At 47.1% G+C, this 16,434-nt stretch overlaps 2 protein-coding genes across 2 annotated transcripts in view; one reads left to right on the top strand and one right to left on the bottom strand.

Annotated features, from left to right (window-relative positions):
• The window catches only part of syn2b (synapsin IIb), a 77,163-nt gene that overhangs the window by 48,129 nt on the left and 12,600 nt on the right, over positions 1-16,434 (top strand). The window contains exons 4-6 of the mRNA XM_008289961.1: positions 2,258-2,414; positions 2,665-2,754; positions 15,422-15,484. Coding sequence (XP_008288183.1) covers positions 2,258-2,414; positions 2,665-2,754; positions 15,422-15,484 — 310 coding nt within the window. The remainder of the gene's footprint in view (positions 1-2,257; positions 2,415-2,664; positions 2,755-15,421; positions 15,485-16,434) is intronic.
• Positions 3,871-14,407, bottom strand: LOC103363266 (metalloproteinase inhibitor 4). Its single transcript, XM_008289949.1, has 6 exons — positions 14,333-14,407; positions 13,825-14,136; positions 7,213-7,310; positions 6,659-6,773; positions 6,269-6,393; positions 3,871-5,945 (listed from the first exon to the last, which is right to left on the bottom strand). The coding sequence occupies exons 2-6, from the start codon at positions 13,967-13,969 to the stop codon at positions 5,748-5,750; spliced, it is 681 nt and encodes a 226-aa protein (XP_008288171.1). The 5' UTR covers positions 13,970-14,136; positions 14,333-14,407; the 3' UTR covers positions 3,871-5,747.

Here is a 16,434-nt window from a genome sequence, read left to right as displayed (position 1 = left end):
ACCTCCACAGTGGGACCTCCACAGTGGGACCTCCACAGTGGGACCTCCACAGTGGGACCTGACAGTGGGACCTCCACAGTGGGACCTTCACAGTGGGCCCTCCACAGTGGGACGTCCACAGTGGGACCTGAACAGTGGGACCTCCACAGTGGGACCTCCACAGTGGGACCTCCACAGTGGAACCTCCACAGTGGCTAGTGTGGCGCCGCTGGCAGCTCCGACTGCGACGCAGCGCTGAGAGTGGCGGCGGCGCTCTGCTGCCAGTAATGAAGAGATTACAGTCTCAGTAATTGCTGTGTCCTCTCCACCAGTCTGTGAGGTTCTTGGAGGCTCTCATTAGCATTCTGTGAGCGCGGCGAGCTGGTGGCGGTCACGCTGCGCCACAGTTTTGGCTCTGTGTCTGTTTTCTCTCTACATCTCTGTTCCTCTGGCTGTTTCTCACACTTCTCTCTCCGTCTCTCTGCCTTTCGTTCGTTGGCTGTCGTACATGCAGAGACAAAAGGAAACCACAACACGGGTCGGGCCCGGTTACCGTCAACCTTCAGCCCAGTTAAGCTGCTCCCAGCATTGTTTCTGACCTCGACCCGATGGCCACGAACTGCCTCTCTGCGCTCCAGCGCCGTGGTTTCAGTGCCTTGTGATTGAGCCCTATGTCCACTATTGAGCATTTATTTTTCTATGATGCAGATTCCTGCCCGGGTTTCTCTCAGAGCTTGAGTTCCTCTACCCTGCGGTCCCGGTGCTGTGGGCCGGTGGACGGCTCCTCGAGGACATGATGAGGTGACCCAGCAGGACACTGAGTGGGAGGTTCACTCTGCTCCCTGCACTCCCAGGTTCACCTCCAGAGGGCGGCAGAAACACAAAGTGAATCTTCAGTCTGACAGCAGCAGGGCTAACGTACATATAGTCCTCCGTATGAAACAACAACATGTGGGTCGTCCTAACCTCAGAGAAGAAGACCAACCCTCTGCTGGGTTGAAGGTCAGTTTTATGTTGCATCCAGTCTGCAGAGAACATCACTGCCATGGGGAGGACACCTCAGAAGAACAAGAGTAACAGCCTCTTCATATCCTGACAGTAAACAACAACTCTTCTTGTTAATCGGTTTTAAGTTTGAACCTCATCCTATGGTTTTCCATTCCATGCCAAACTCTGGAGTCCTACAGTCCTCAGACCCAACAGCTTCCTGAAGCCTCTCCTCAGACGAACCTGGAGCCCTGGTGACATCCAGCAATCGACCAAAGAGTCTCTTCAGACTAAAACTCCAAGCCTGAGAAGACCTCAGATCTCTGTTTCTGCTTGTTGTTGTCCAACAGACACATTCACATGAAGCCCCATCAGCCTGCTGCTCTGAACACACAAGAATGTGACTTCACTAAAAACGACTAAAAACATAAGCAGCTATTATTAGTTAGAGATTAACAGATGATTTCCATATAAATGAATGACAACCTAAGAGCTTAAGATGTCTTTTCACTTTCACGGTAGGGAGAGGACGAGAAGGAACACGTCTGAACACACTTTCATGTGCTGGTTCGCCAGACGTCTGTCCTTCGGTCATTAATAATGATCGTACATCGATGTTACACAGAAAGTGATCCTGCATCAGTCTGGTCCCGTTTTTGTATTGATTAGATGCAAGTATCAAGAATATCAGAACACGATGGGCTCAGTCCTGCTTCCCACTGAGCAGGTGGACCAGACAGAGGCCTGATGTGTGTGTTCTGTTGGATGATCAGCGGCGCCGGCCCAGTTCTCTGCTCACTGTGTTACTAATGCAGTCACACTGGAAAGGTCATTCATCATTTGTGCTCAAGATTCACATCTCAGTGTTATTAAACCAGATGCTCAGGTTTCTGTCCACACTTGCCGTCTGAAACACAAACACTAAATTAAATTTAGACGTATGTGACGTCACCTGGAGTGAGACTCAACCCGAAACACACCTCGTCTCAGCTGTGAGGTTACAGGAGAGCTGCCAGTGATGCACGATGCATTCTGAAGACATGTTTTAATTATACATGTGAAAACACACTTCCCTCACTGCCACGGCATCCTAGAAGCAGAAGAGACTCATTTAATTGTTGTAGCTTCATGGTTTCCTCTGGACCATCTGTTGCCACCTGTTTACTGACTTTATGTCATCATTTCTCTTTCTTCCATCCCAGTGCAGGTCTGTTGCATCTGGCCTCCAACGTTCAGTAAAACAGTAGCAGGAATTTATTCTCAATGAACCTTCTTCATGTTCTCATTCCAGGTCCTTCAAGCCGGACTTCGTCCTGGTGCGCCAGCACGCCTTCAGCATGGCGCAGAACGAGGACTTCAGGAACCTGATCATCGGTCTGCAGTATGCAGGCGTCCCGTCGGTCAACTCTCTGGACTCCATCTACAACCTGTGTGACAAGCCCTGGGCTGTAAGTGGTTTAGGAAAACAGCATCAACCTCTGATTCACTCACGGTTACAGATGTGGAACATTTTTCTGAATAGAGTGACTTATGAGCACATGGAGCACTGATGTCAGTCTCATGAACAATAAACATTGTTTATTACTGAATGATGATACCATAAACCTTTCAGACAGGTTATAATAAATATTACAGCCTGTTAACTGTCCACTAAGCTGCAGGACATTGACCTGCTGTGTTTCTGCTCCTGTCCTCCAGTTCTCCCAGCTGATCAATAATCAGAAGAGGTTGGGTTCAGACAGGTTCCCGCTCATCGACCAGACTTTCTACCCCAACTACAGAGACATGGTAAAGTTCTTCTACGGTTCCTATGCAGAGTATGTTGTCAGAAACATCCGCGACGGACTGAATTTCACTGTGATGATGTTGGGATTCAGACATATGACAGCCTCCCGTCCATCCATCCATCCATCCATCCATCCATCCATCCATCATCCATCCATCCATCCAAACATCCATCCATCCATCCATCCATCCATCCATCCATCCATCTATACATCCATCCATCCATCCATCCATCCAAACATCCCTCTATCCATCCATCCATCCATCCATCCATCCATCCATCCATCCATCCATCCATCCATCCTTCCATCCATCCATCCATCCATCATCCATCTATCCATCCATCCCTCTATCCATCCATCATCCATCCATCCATCCATCCATCCTTCCATCCATCCATCCATCCATCATCCATCTATCCATCCATCCATACTGGGGTTGGGGGGGCTGGAGCCTCCTGTGTGTTCACATATTAAGCTGTTGCAGTGAAACGTCCTCTAACAGGAGATGCTGTCAGATCGATGTCAGGACGTCAGTTTAGTGAAAATGGATATTTTATTTTAAAGTATTTTGCTGTGTTGTAGCCTAAACACGTTTACGGTGAGAGCAGGATGTCTTTCTGAGAAGTCTTCCCTCTCGGTATCGAGGCCTGTTCCTCAGACTGAGTTATCGTCATTACAGCGTGACTCCTTCATGCTCGTTGTCTCAGATGCTCTGAGGTCAGTATCACGGCTTCTTTAGTCAAAGATGCTTTGAGCTTATAAAAGAAATGATGTAAAGTGAGGTGAAGAAACACTGGTGACGTATGTTTCTGTTTATTACCCTCAGGAGGAAGGAGAATGTGCTTTGTCTTCCCTTTATTGTACTTTCTACGCTCACTGAGACGTTCATGAAGCACTGAAAGGTTTCAGAAACACACACGCTGCTGTTCCATCCAACAAACCTGCATAAGTTAGAGACGCTGTGTTCAGTAACAGCAGCAGCTCTCACAAGAATCCTCATTCATCTGTTTCATTATATTTAATATGTTTGAGCTCTGACTGGAGTTCTGTGAAGAGCCCGGCTGTCTTTGGTGTTGTTCAGCTGGTCAGAGTGAAAAAACGAGGCAGCGACACACGGTTCCACTGAGACACTTTATATACAATCTTTTTTGGTACATGGAAATAGAAAACTCTATTTAAGACAGAAACAGAGACTTAAATACAAACCCAAACAATTCTTCAATATAAAACAAACATGAGAGTGTTTAACTCTCCACTGAAGCCTCACAGTTACTCTGCATTGTCATCAGACAGCCATCACATGTGGCTGTGAACACTTCATTTTCCTTTACTTTAATGTGTGTGTGTGTGTGTGTGTGTGTGTGTGTGTCTGATGCATGGTGCAGGTTTAACGTGTGTGTTGTTGAGCTGACTGATGTGATCTCACCATAATGCATTTTAATCTGTGTGACTTCAGTGAAGTGATCCAGTAACAAGACAGGGGTCAATTCTGATTCGGTCTTTTAATAAATGCTCAGTTGTTATATCAGACAGCGTTTTAATCATTAATCACTGTGACTATCAGTTAAGGCTCTTTTTGTCGTCCGGGGCCAGAATGCGTTCTATCTCACGCTCGCTCTTTAAGGAGTTAAAACGTGAATTGAATCGTGTCCTGTTACGTGATTTCCTCTAAGGAGAGGCGGCTTGGCTTCTACAGGTGGCAGTGCTGTTGTTAAAGCGCTGGATTAGATTTTTGGCACAGGAAATAGTACAGAGTTCAACCAAGGACGCTAAACACACAAGAAAGCACAAGATAAGGATCCCTACGCTACGAGAGAAGTTTGGTTAGCCTTTAAAATGTTAATTCCCACTGAAGTACAGTATTTACAGCCTCTGACACTGGAAATAAAACAGTGATGATTTTGATGTGCAAGAATTAGGGTCATATGTCAGATTTATATTTAGTCAGAGTATAACTAGCTGCAGCGCGTCTGGTGTCGCTTTGTTTCTGCGCATACGGGACGGTGGGAGGGTTTCAGGCACTTTAGATGTTTCGATTGACACATACTGTCCTGATCTCATCATGAAGAGCTAACTTTAGCTGAACAAGATGAGGAGGTTCTGGAACAGGTGGTGCAGCCACACAGAACCCTGCATTCAGCATCATGGAGCCGTGCTGAGCTGACATGAAGAAACACAGGCGCAGCTTATCTGATAGGAAACAGAAAGCCTGTGTGCAACCAGGAGAGCTGATGCTGATGTCAGGGCAGAGGGGGTCACACCACCGACTGATGAGTTTCTCTGTTCGCTGCATTTGGTGGGAACTTGACCAATGAAACATCCATTGAGCTACTTCTGTTCTGTGCCTGAAGCCTTCCCACGGTGCTCTGTATGCACTCTGTTGTCATTTGCATGGGGCAGTTACTGTCTGGGGTTTTATATAAGAAGGTGACAGATTCAGTCCCAGGGCATGAGGGGGCAGGTGGCAGTGCTGCTGCGGGGCATCTAGGACTGATCTGTGCTGTGTGGAGTTCACTCTGCAGGGCCAGACTGTGGCAGCTTCCTTCTACTACCTTCCTCCTGTTGCTGTGCAGTAATTATACAACTTCCTCACACGTCTTTCAGCAAATGCACAACTTCTTTTGCTACGTATCCTATTGCACCTATCTTGTGTTAAGGTTGTGCATTTCCCACCAGGCAGAGATTTGCTGTGGAAGGTCTGCTGCTATTCTTGTTCTGTGGAACGTGTGAGAGCTAGAAATGAGTCAGAGGAACGCTGAAGCCCTGGAGTTTGTAAAAAGGTTCCTAGCTTCGCTGCAGGAATCACATGAACATCAGGCGTCAAGTGAAGCACCCACAAATGTAAAATTTGCCAAATCTTCAGAAGAAATCAGACGCTACTCTGCACGCCAAATCCAAACTACGTAAGTCAAAGCAGGTTGTTTTTTGTTTTTTTTTCTTTTTTTGAGGCATTTTAGGAGAAAGAATGAGTAAAATGAGTGTCAGGATTACAGGTCAAGGGTCGGTCATGTCCAAGAAGTCCCTCTCCGGCGGATTTCCACCCCGGTACCAGCTGCAGGTGGTGTTGGAGCGGTGGATGCAGGCGTACTTTCGAGCCTGCTCCCCGTTTAGGCTGTTATCCAGCAGCCAGTCAGTCCACAAGCACTCGTTATCTCCTGTAGACGCACACGGCACCGTGTAGCAGGTGTTGATCTGACAACAGAAGAAGAATTGATTCATTCATTGACTCATTCACTCATCTCTTCTCCTTAGGCTGAGCTCCCCGGTGTTATGGAGGAGAGTTTAGCTCTGGATGGTGCACATGAGGCTACAGAGAGGTGTCGATGGAAATACAAAGATCACAGGCTTAAAAACAAACAGAGAGCAGGTCTGAGGCAGAGCAGGACCAACGTATGAGAGGACGGAGCTTCCTGCCTGAACAGCTGCTGCTTTGTTGTAGTCGGAGACATGAAGACGTCTCTGAAGCAGCAGATGAGTGAGACAAGATCAATATGTGTGGAACAGTCCTTACTCACTCTGCACTCACAGCCCATCTGGTATCTGTAGTTGAGGTTCTTCTTCTGTGACAGCGATAGGTTGTCCCAAGACTCCACCAGGTCACACTGGCCAATAGAAATCCTCCCATCGCTCCACATACTTCCTGTTTGGTGACATCACAACACCAGCATTTAGCCGTACGTTTAAAACAGAAGTCCTTGTAATGTAAATATGAACAGCAGACATTAGTTTGCAGCCGAAGCGTTTTGAACATGTGGTTAAATGTGCTGAGGAGGTGAATGGATGCAGCTGCGTCTCTCTGCAGTCTTCATCTAACTCTGATTTCCCCTGAAAAGCCATTTAGGACGAGACAGTCACGTCCTACTGACATTTATCTGCCTTCATAAGAAGCTGCTCACAGACTGTACCTGAGAGCAGATAGCCGGCTTTGTTGTTGGAGTCCAGTTTGACTCCACACAGCGAGGAGTAGACCGGAGTGTACACGTACTGGATGTCCTTGGCCTTGTGGAAGCCTTTAAACATCTGGACACACAGAGAGTAGAAGCGAACACATGTGATGCATACATGCAGCAACAAGGTAAAGACGGAAGATCAGCTGGACTTCATGTTTCCAAAAGACAGCGTTCATTCTTTTTTACACAGAACAGATTTTAATCGTGATCCTTTCATTGTGTGCACCTGGAGGTTAAGTGGAATGGGCAGCAGCTTGTGTTTGGACCTTTCAAAATAGTTGGTTTTCCACCTTTAAAGACATTTTCTGAACAGAAATGCATCCGGTTTATTGGACAGCTGACGGAGATGGATGCTGAAGTACAGCCTCCTGCATATTCATCAGATCTCCTCTGCCTGTTTGTGAAGCCAGGTGTAGTTGGTTGGCTTTCCCTGATCACATGCAGCCAGCGTCCACATCACTCAGAGTGAAGTACATGAGCAGCAGCTGTTTCTGCGGCCTGTAGCTCACCTTGATCATTTTGATTTCGTACTGGATCATCTTCATGTAAGGTGAGGAGCTGTTGCTAGGCGACACTATCTTCTCTCCAGAGACCTTTGCCCTTATTACTGTCAGAGGAAAACAGCAGAAAGAAAGCAGGATTAGGATTCATTGAATAACAAGTCAATACCAGAAACGAGAAACTGGTTTACATGTTGGAGACGTTCTGATTCCTGCTTTATCCTTCTACACACTGACAGATAGATTTAGAGACTCTTTTCCTTCTCTGTGGTTTTTTCCTGTCACTCGTCTTCGTCCCCAGCAGACAGGGCGGCCGTCCCTCTCAGTAGTGATACAGGATGTGTCCCTCCTCTCCTCTGGGACAAAATCAAAACCCACATGGAATAACAAGTAGCTCTCTGCTTGCTCTGTCCCATTAACCAGCTCCACACACACACACACACACACACACACACACTCCACACACACACACACACACACACCCTCTCTAAATATTCATTATAACAGAATCACTGGTAGTGCTGCAGGTCTTTCCCAGCATGCGGTCCAACCTGTGCCAAACCAAAGCGAGGCATCAGAGCCGCCACCAGACTATCATCTGTGACACCTGCAACATCTCGAACAGCAACTGACGAGTTGAGTTCGCTGTCAGGTATTTCCTTCACTGGGTAACGCGGTGCGAGCTGAAAACTAATCAGGCGTAGTTGAGTTTACTCTCATAGCTCACAGGTTCATCTCCAGTTAGACAGTCGTGTCTGGAAGCTGCATTAACTGTGCCGCGACACGAAAAGCACAGAACAATGATGGAAAAAATGCAGCGCTAACAGCGACTGTCCAATCATAGCAGCTGTAGCTGGGCTCACCAGGCCCGTCAGGCTTTGTTCCTCTGCACGGGGCTTCTCAACATGTCAACAGATTAAATGATAGTTTCTTTATTTCTGTTAAAATAAGCTGCAGACATTAGCATGTCTGGCTAAACAGATTACTGCCCGGCTGCAGCACAGTTTGTCCAATAATGTCCAGAAAGCCCAGTTCAGATCGTGTTTTACTCACCAGACACTGGTTATCCTAAAAGCCTCGATGCATTTCACTTTAAAATGGATCCATATACAAACCACTCATACATCTCCTGCAGTGGACTTTCTCTCCTTTAACATTTAGCTTTAACCTTCATGTGGCATTCAGACGTGTATTTAGGACCTCCTTGCAAAGTTTTAATTTTAAAATGCGTCAACTGCAAACATTCAAAAGTTCACTTGAAAGAGTGTTTATCAGCCAACGCATGAAGCTAACGTTTATATTTTGTTACAGCAGCAACCAATAAATAATCCTTTTTCTGTCTTCCACTGTATGAAATTAAAGACCCATAGTTTTAAACATTGCAGAGAATCTTGGTACCAAATCTGCCTTAATTATTGCTCTAAACTCAGTTCTAACATAAATATAATATACTTTAATCCTCCTGATAAGTCCCTGTAATGCAGCTACATAAACATCTTCCCCGTCCTCAACAACTTTCTCTGCAGCCCCCTGTAGATGAGAGAAGATGGAGAAGAGAAGAAGCAGCGAGCCAGAAGGGGATCGAGTAACCCTGGTAAAGAAAGAGAAAAGCAACAGTATTGTGGAGAGAGCGAGTGAACCTCAGCCTCACACACAGCTAAGCAAACCACCCCCTTGTTTTTCCTTTCGCTCATCACATAACTCGGCCGCGGCCTTTAGAGGAGGAGGAGGAGCTCAGCGTGTTCTGTGAAATTGGCTCAGGAGAAATAGAGACCTTCTTTTCCTTTTTTCTTTTTCTTGGTAAACGCGCAACAAGACGAAAGGCGGGCAGACAAACAAACATGTGAACTTGTGTGCAGCGTTACGGTTTGATCTGAGTGCAGGTCGGTGGGATGCTCACGGCTGTAGATGTGTGTTCACTCTGACTTTGATATGCTTCAGTCTTAAACTGCATAAATCATGGCCTGGGGCTTGAATGAAGCGTGGAGCCGCTACGACTGAGAGCGTTACGCCAGCGTCCTTCAGTAGATTACTGCTGCAGCGGCTGATAAGGCGCTCGCCTTGACTTTATCAGACGGGACACAACAAAGGACGACCTACAGAGAAACCCGACCTTTGAAACAGGAAACAAAACTATAAATAAAGAAGGTAGTGAGCATGAAGCTACAATACACCAGACACACTGTGACCAGGACACACCTGCACCTGGAAACATCTGCACAAAGTCAGAGCCCACTGTGATTATTGTTTAGGACGTATTTTTTGGTCGTAGATAAACTTGCGCTGCTCTTCCATGAATGCAGTTAAAGGGTTTTCACAGATTGAGGCATGAACCACTTTAATTAGTTTAATTAGTTGTATTCTGCTGCTGGTTAACATTAGCAGCTTCACATGTGTTAAAGCTGTACTTACAGTTATGTTGCAGGTGAACTTATTGTACAAACTGAGCTTCTCCACTGAGACCAGACCATCCTGAGCAGCTTACTGCCTGCAGCCCTGGTGTGTTACAGTTTGATCAGCACACGACCAGACAGCCTGCTGTGCATGGAAACACTGTGTAAGGCTCCATGTATCAGGAACTCAGCGTAAGGAGTCTGTACGACTGTATACTCGTGTACATGGTGCCTCCTTTGTATTTCAGCTCAAGTAAAATCTGCCTGCTAACTGGAGCCTTGTTCTGTATCAGCCGCTATCGCTGAGGAGCTAACGTCCATCAGCCTGCTTCTGTTTGTGATGGAGTATTTTTGGACCATGGTGCTTTTACTTCTCTGTACTTTGACAGAACAGAGTATCTGAATATGTTTCCAGTGATCCAAAGTGGCTGACGTTGGACCCAGCGTAGCGTCCGCCGCCGTGGCTTCTCCTCTAACTGTGACTTTATTTCACTACTCAGAGATACGACCGTACCAACGATGACTATCGTTTTATTGGCCTATTTTTTCAGTTCAACTCTTTGATCTGCGCTCAAAGCAGATGAAGTTCTTTGGCAAATGAGTCGTTCCACTTAAAGCTCCCCTATCTGAGCGGGACAATGGGCCTATGTGGCCATTATATAAGGAATACACGGAGGCATAGCAGCGCTGAGTGAAGATCAAACCGTTGGTAGTGTCAGCGCTGGCCGTATATCGCTGCTGAAGCTAATTAGTCAGGACCGTTACAGCCATTTTTCATCACAGCAGATTGGTGGTTTTAATCATTTGCTGGAACACGTCTGCCGTCACCAGATGAAACCGAAGGATCTGGGTTGGATCCTGGCGTGAGAGTTCCTGGGCAGTCTCCTTACATGTTCGTATTAAAAACTGAACAGCAAAACCTTCCAAGTTTGTCATCTTTCCCTGAAACCGTTCTGCTGGCCCAGATTCTCTGAAATATTCCCCCTCCACCCCCCATCCAGCCATGCTTGAAGCCGAGGCGAGCGTCTCACTTCAGCTGCTGCAGCTGTGTTGTGGACGAGGACGCCTGCAGAGTGGAAGTGGCCGTGCATCTGCCCTACGGCTGCATAACCAAAGAGAAATATTGCAAACTTGTACCATGAGAACTGATGTTGTAAGTAACTTCCCCCTCCCAGATGAATCGGCACCCTTGTCATGCTCACAAAGCTGGACTGTCAGCGGGCTTTCACACTGATATTGTTAGTATGCAGCCCATTAGACCGGCCCTATAGACATGGAAATGAAGTGGGGAGAGAGAGGGAAAGAAAGCGAGAGATGGAGTAGGCTGTGTTGGCACGGTGTGGCCTCCGTCAAGCACACACACACACTCACACACACACACACACACTCACACACACAATGTCAGATACACAAACATGGCCAGGGAATCATCCAAGGTTTGTCCAGATGGGATATTAGTCAGATGTAGCCTACAGCTTTATTCAAGGCGCTCATCCACCCTGACAGCACTGTCAGGTCAACTAAAGTCCACCACCAGGGTAGAACACCGGGACCGTGCAGCCGCAGAATGGACAGTTCTGAACACTGGTGGTGAAGGAGGGATTTCCTAGTTTGGTATTCATGGGTCCAGAAACTTGTGTCCTAGCTGAGAAGGGACCACTGACTTTATCTATTCAGAGATGGACTCATCCATTTAAAACCCAACGGGCCGGAGCCGTGCAGCGGGTCGGCAGCACCACCGTCGTTCAGCCGCTCAGGCTTCTGTTCTTGTGCGGGAAACAGATATTTACTGCTCTGAGTTCTTGGTGTTTTTTTAAACAACAGAAGAAAATTGGTCACTGGCTTCCCAGAAACGAGGCTTCCTAATTCTGTCCCAGAGTCACTGATTCTGCAGGCTGGTTAGTTATTGTCACATTTGTTTTAGCAGAAATACTAAAAAAATGTTTGTTCTGAACCCTGTTTAGATCTTACAGACAAAAATAAGACTTGGGCTGTGGCTCAGGTGGTAGAGCGGGTTGTCCTTCAGTCACAAGGTTGGTGGTTCCATCCCCTCCACAGTCACAGTGTCCGTGGGCAAGACACTGAACCTGAAGTTGCTCCTGATGGCAGGCAGCAGCTTGCATGGAGCTGTTGGTGCATGGATGTGTGTGAACAGGTGAATGAGAAACACCTGGTAAAGCGCTCTGAGGAAAAGCTTGTGTACGACCATTTACCAAGCATGTGTCTGTTAAACACCACACAGCCCCACAGTGGCCTTCTAGCCTCAACATGTCAACCTTCTAACGATGTTCTCAGTTGTTGCAGCTTGACCTCGACATAATGTCTTTGGCGGTTTAGTTTTGGACAGAATGACTGAAGGCATCAGTGCCTGTGAAGTGGCTGCTGAGCTCTGGTCAGGTGGTGGCTGCTCAGGGACCGCTGACTGAATCCATTTGTGTGCGACTGCTTTCTGAATCCTGCCCGTGTTCCACTCCCACAGACAGTCTGAGCATTAATACTTCTCCTGTCCCACAGGGAAACACGTCGGTGTGTTTTTACACATGCATACCTGCTGGTAACAACACAGCCGGATCAGGCTTCAGCCACCGGTTAGAGATGTCTCAGTCGAGGCTACGCTGCAGAGGGACGGGCCTTATCTCTGAGGACAGCTGATGGACTGCTGATTAATACCATCAGACATCTGCCACTTCATTACCACCAACTTAAAACATGTCTGACTGGCCTTGCTTTGCTCTTTTTACTTTTAAAACCTGCTTTAATCTTCTGTTGAATGTAATTCCTTGACTCCATCCTCGTGGTTAGCACTAGAAGCAGCCCTGCAGTTTATTGTTCCTCCATCCTGATCCAGTGAGATCTGGAGATGGAACAGGAACAATCCCAACGCAGCCCGTCAGACTGAAGGAGGTTTAGAAACAGATGTGATTGTTGCTGTCGTGCTGGTTCTGGGTTGTTGTTTCACTAAAGAAATCTGAGATCTGTGGACCTCATGTCAACGAAGACCACAAAGTCTCAGTGGGGACTGTTCAGGTCAGTTCTGGTGACCTGGTTCTGGTTTGTGTGAAAACCTCATACTGTTGATTTGGAGAAACCTAAACAGTCATCCTTCCAGGATCTCAGAGATGAAGCACACCTCGTACATAGACTGCTGTCCTAAAAACACTGGCCCACATACTGCCATTGTGTTCCCATAACCCAGATCTAATTGGGCTTCAGACCTGGAGCTGTAGAAGCGGCTCTGCGCTTCCATTTCCTACCCACTATTTTCCGAGACACATTTTCAAAGTGCTTTCGAGAGCTGACCCTCTAAACCTGAAGGGAGATGCGGACCAATTAGAAAACAAGGCAGCAACAAAAGCAGCTCTTCCCTTTCTCGCTCTCTCCTCTGCTGGAGTGTGACCTTTGACAGCAGCACATACTCCAGCTTTCCACACTCTGGAGCCAAGTGCTCCGAGTCAGAGCAGAGTGTTGGTTTTGGCCTGCGCTGAGACCAGAAAGAGCTGGATGATGGGGGGGCGTCGGACGGAGGGACGGACGGACGGACGGACGGACGGACAGGCTAATAACAGACAGACAGACAGAAGGCTGTTTTTTCAGGGTTTGTTTTCATGCGATTGAGAGCAAAACGTTTCCACAAACCCAGACGGCCGAGCAGAGGAAAGGCCGGTGAGAGAGCAGCGATGTCGGCCTCATTAATATGCGTCAGTCAGTGTAAAAAGCAGATCAACAGACTCACATCCACTGATCGATAGTGACTCTGCTGCTGTTTGTACAACCTCTACGCTGAGCTCCACGATCACGTTTCTCTGAACACAAACGGTCATTTTTATGACGGTGACTGGAGAAAACCAGGTAGAGTTTCTGTGAATAGCAGCTGTTAGTTTCCCTCCACACCACCTAAAGTTCCATGAATATAAACTAGAACGAGCCACGGCTGCAGACCTCTGTGTTGTCCAAACAGCTCAGCCATGACGCTCTATCGATTGCTCTTCTCACACTGAGTTTACGCTCTTGGATGGATTTTTTCCCTCCACTTTGAGAATCTAATTAAGCTGATCAATAAGCCTAATCACGAGTCAGTTAGTTAAGATGTCAGGGCCCTCGTTACATCTCTAGATCTTCTGGGCTGTTGCACGGCCCCGCTGAGGAACTCTACACCTGCTTCTACACAGCAGCTTTTATATCCTGTGTTTAGGATTGATTTGGGGTGAACATCATGTCAGTCACTCACCGATCTCGGCGCTGCAGAAGAGCTGCTGTGGGTGAGCTGGGTTGCAGCTGCATCCCTCCACCACCTGCTCCATGCCGGCACCAAGCACAAGGAGCACCCAGAGCCCCAGACGCACACTCCGCTCCTGGGACACGGCCATGACCATCTGGCTGCTCTGACCGCTCCACCACTTGATGAACGCTCGCAGCCTCTCCTGATCCCGTTAAGTTCCCTGGAAACAAGTCCGGCTGGCAGACAGCGAGGGGCGGCCGGCGGGCGGACAGGACGGTGGGCTGGAGGCGCTGAGACGAGCTCTGCTGAGCTGGAAGGCAGCTGTGGATAGAAATGTGTTCATAAGTTTAAAGTACACGTCTGGATTCGAGCTGCAGCAAACAAGTGGAGCTGAAGGGAAGAAGAAGGAGGAGGAGGAGGAGGAGGAGGCTGGTGCTCTGTTCTCCTCTACCTCTCTCTCTCCCCTCTCTATCCCTCTCTCTCCCCCTCCCAGCAGACAGCACACAGAGAAACTCACAATAGTTGGATCCTTCACACTCTGGTCCTGAATGCTGAGAGGGTGGCACACAGGGAGCCTCTTATGTGCTCCACAGTTTAGGGACAGCCTCCTCAGATGCAGAAAAAACAGAAAAGCTGCCATCCTCTGCCTCCTCCTCTTCTTCTGCCCTCTGCTGATGTCTTCCGCCTCCTCCTCCAGGCTGCCGAGGTCTCAGTGAATCAGTTAGGAGGCTTTTGAAGTTTTATTTGTTAGATCTTGTTTTGAGATTTAACATGAAATTGTGTACCAGCGTGATTTTCAGAGGATCGATGCTGCAGACTGTTCACCTCTGCTCCACGTTTCACATTTTTACTTAAATACCTCGATAGCTATGAGACGGGTCACCACGACGTCTGTTTATGGAGGATGAATGTTCATCTTTCGTCTACACAGGAAGCTTGAATGTGTCCATGACTTCAGTATACAAACAGAAGAAGGGATGTGACCCATTGCTTTATATAATGGTAATAACACAGCAAGTGCAACATCATAATGAGATTTGTTTTTTCATATGACAGGATTAGAATGTTCTCAGAAACCTTATTTCACGATTAAGTCTTGTTGTCTGTCCTGCACTGGTTTGTTTCTGTTTCCTTGCTTGAACTCAACATTTGTTCAGACATACTCTGAACAGAAGCTGCTTTCTTCACAGGTCACTGAGGACTGCGTCTCTAAAGAGAAACCACATAAAGAATTACAGGCACTTCCTCTGCCAAGGACAATGACCCATTTACCAATTTTAATTAAAGTGGTTTTGGATCCACACCAGAATGTGATGTTTTCTTCCTCCTCTGCCAGCACTCCACCTCTCCAACAAGTTCCATAAAACTTGGCCAGGTCACTTTTGCGTAACCTTGTTCACAAACAGACCAACAATGATCACACAGCGCCGAGAAATTAAAATCGGACTTGTTTATTGGAGCAGTTTATTACCTCCAGACACATGCAGTCTAAAAAAGCCACTTATTGTCCACCGCAGGGATTTTCCACCGTGTTGTTGTGAAAAACAGCTGCTGTCATTGTGTACGTTCTTCGTTACTCATCCTTTAATTATGCTTTTCTCTACAGATTACAACACCAAGCTTCCCAGTAGTAGTGAAGATTGGACACGCCCACTCTGGAATGGGAAAGGTAAACATCTTCATAGCTGCTCACTGACCTGAATGTAAGCGACGGATCAGAAAGCAGCTCCATAGCAGCTGTTCTGATCAAATGGTACAGAAATGAAAGTGCTCTGTGTTAAATGGAAGACAAACTAATGTAAGTATAGAGAGTATCTGCAGCTGGTGTTGGCTCATCCTTTAGCCGCTCATCAAGCTGTGATGAGGAAGCGAAGCCTGTTGTACACCCAGACGTAGCCAAACACCAACTCTAAACACCACCACGGCTAGATCCTCATCTCTGTGCTGTACACCTGACAGCCTTTCTCCATCCCCCGTCTTCATCTTGTTTTCCTCATCGGGTTCTGCAGCTCTTTTTTTAATCTGCTCTGATCCTCCGCTGCTCCTCTCATTGGGCTGCTATTGATTGCCGACTGTGTTAATATTTTTGGGTGACATCGGAGTGAAGTGTCGCTACCACTCCTTCCTCATTGAGCCATCATTCCCCTGAACGGACCAATCAGATGCTGTGTTATCGTCCACTGGGGCTCATTTTAGGATCAACACACTGCTTTTCTTACTAGGAAAGGAAACACATCAATATCTGCCAGCTAAATCATAACCAAACACTTTCTTTACCAATATGTGTGTAAAGATGTAACAACACGTTTTAAAATGTAGAAGTTCAGCTCCTGTAAGAAACCCTGAAGAAACCTGCTCCAGTCAGGGTCCCGATTAATGATAGTGAAAAAAATCAATATTTAAAAATCAGGCCTTAAGTAAATTATGAGGTCAGATCAGGGTTGGTTCATGGTTCTGAGTTGATTGTTAGCGCTTATATTTCACCACAAAAACTCCATTGTTGAAAAGGTCACACTCACTTTACATTTGAAGAGTTCGTCTGCAAAAACAGATACCTCCATCTGCACAAACCTCCAGAAACCCACTTCCATCGTCTACCTGAGACATCCATCCATCCAT

The sequence above is a fragment of the Stegastes partitus genome, unplaced genomic scaffold, assembly GCF_000690725.1.
Source record: "Stegastes partitus isolate 25-593 unplaced genomic scaffold, Stegastes_partitus-1.0.2 Scaffold14, whole genome shotgun sequence".
NCBI classification, from domain to species: Eukaryota; Metazoa; Chordata; class Actinopteri; family Pomacentridae; genus Stegastes; species Stegastes partitus.
The sequence above is the reverse complement of the archived record's forward strand: the minus strand, read 5'-3'. Positions and strand labels throughout refer to the sequence as shown.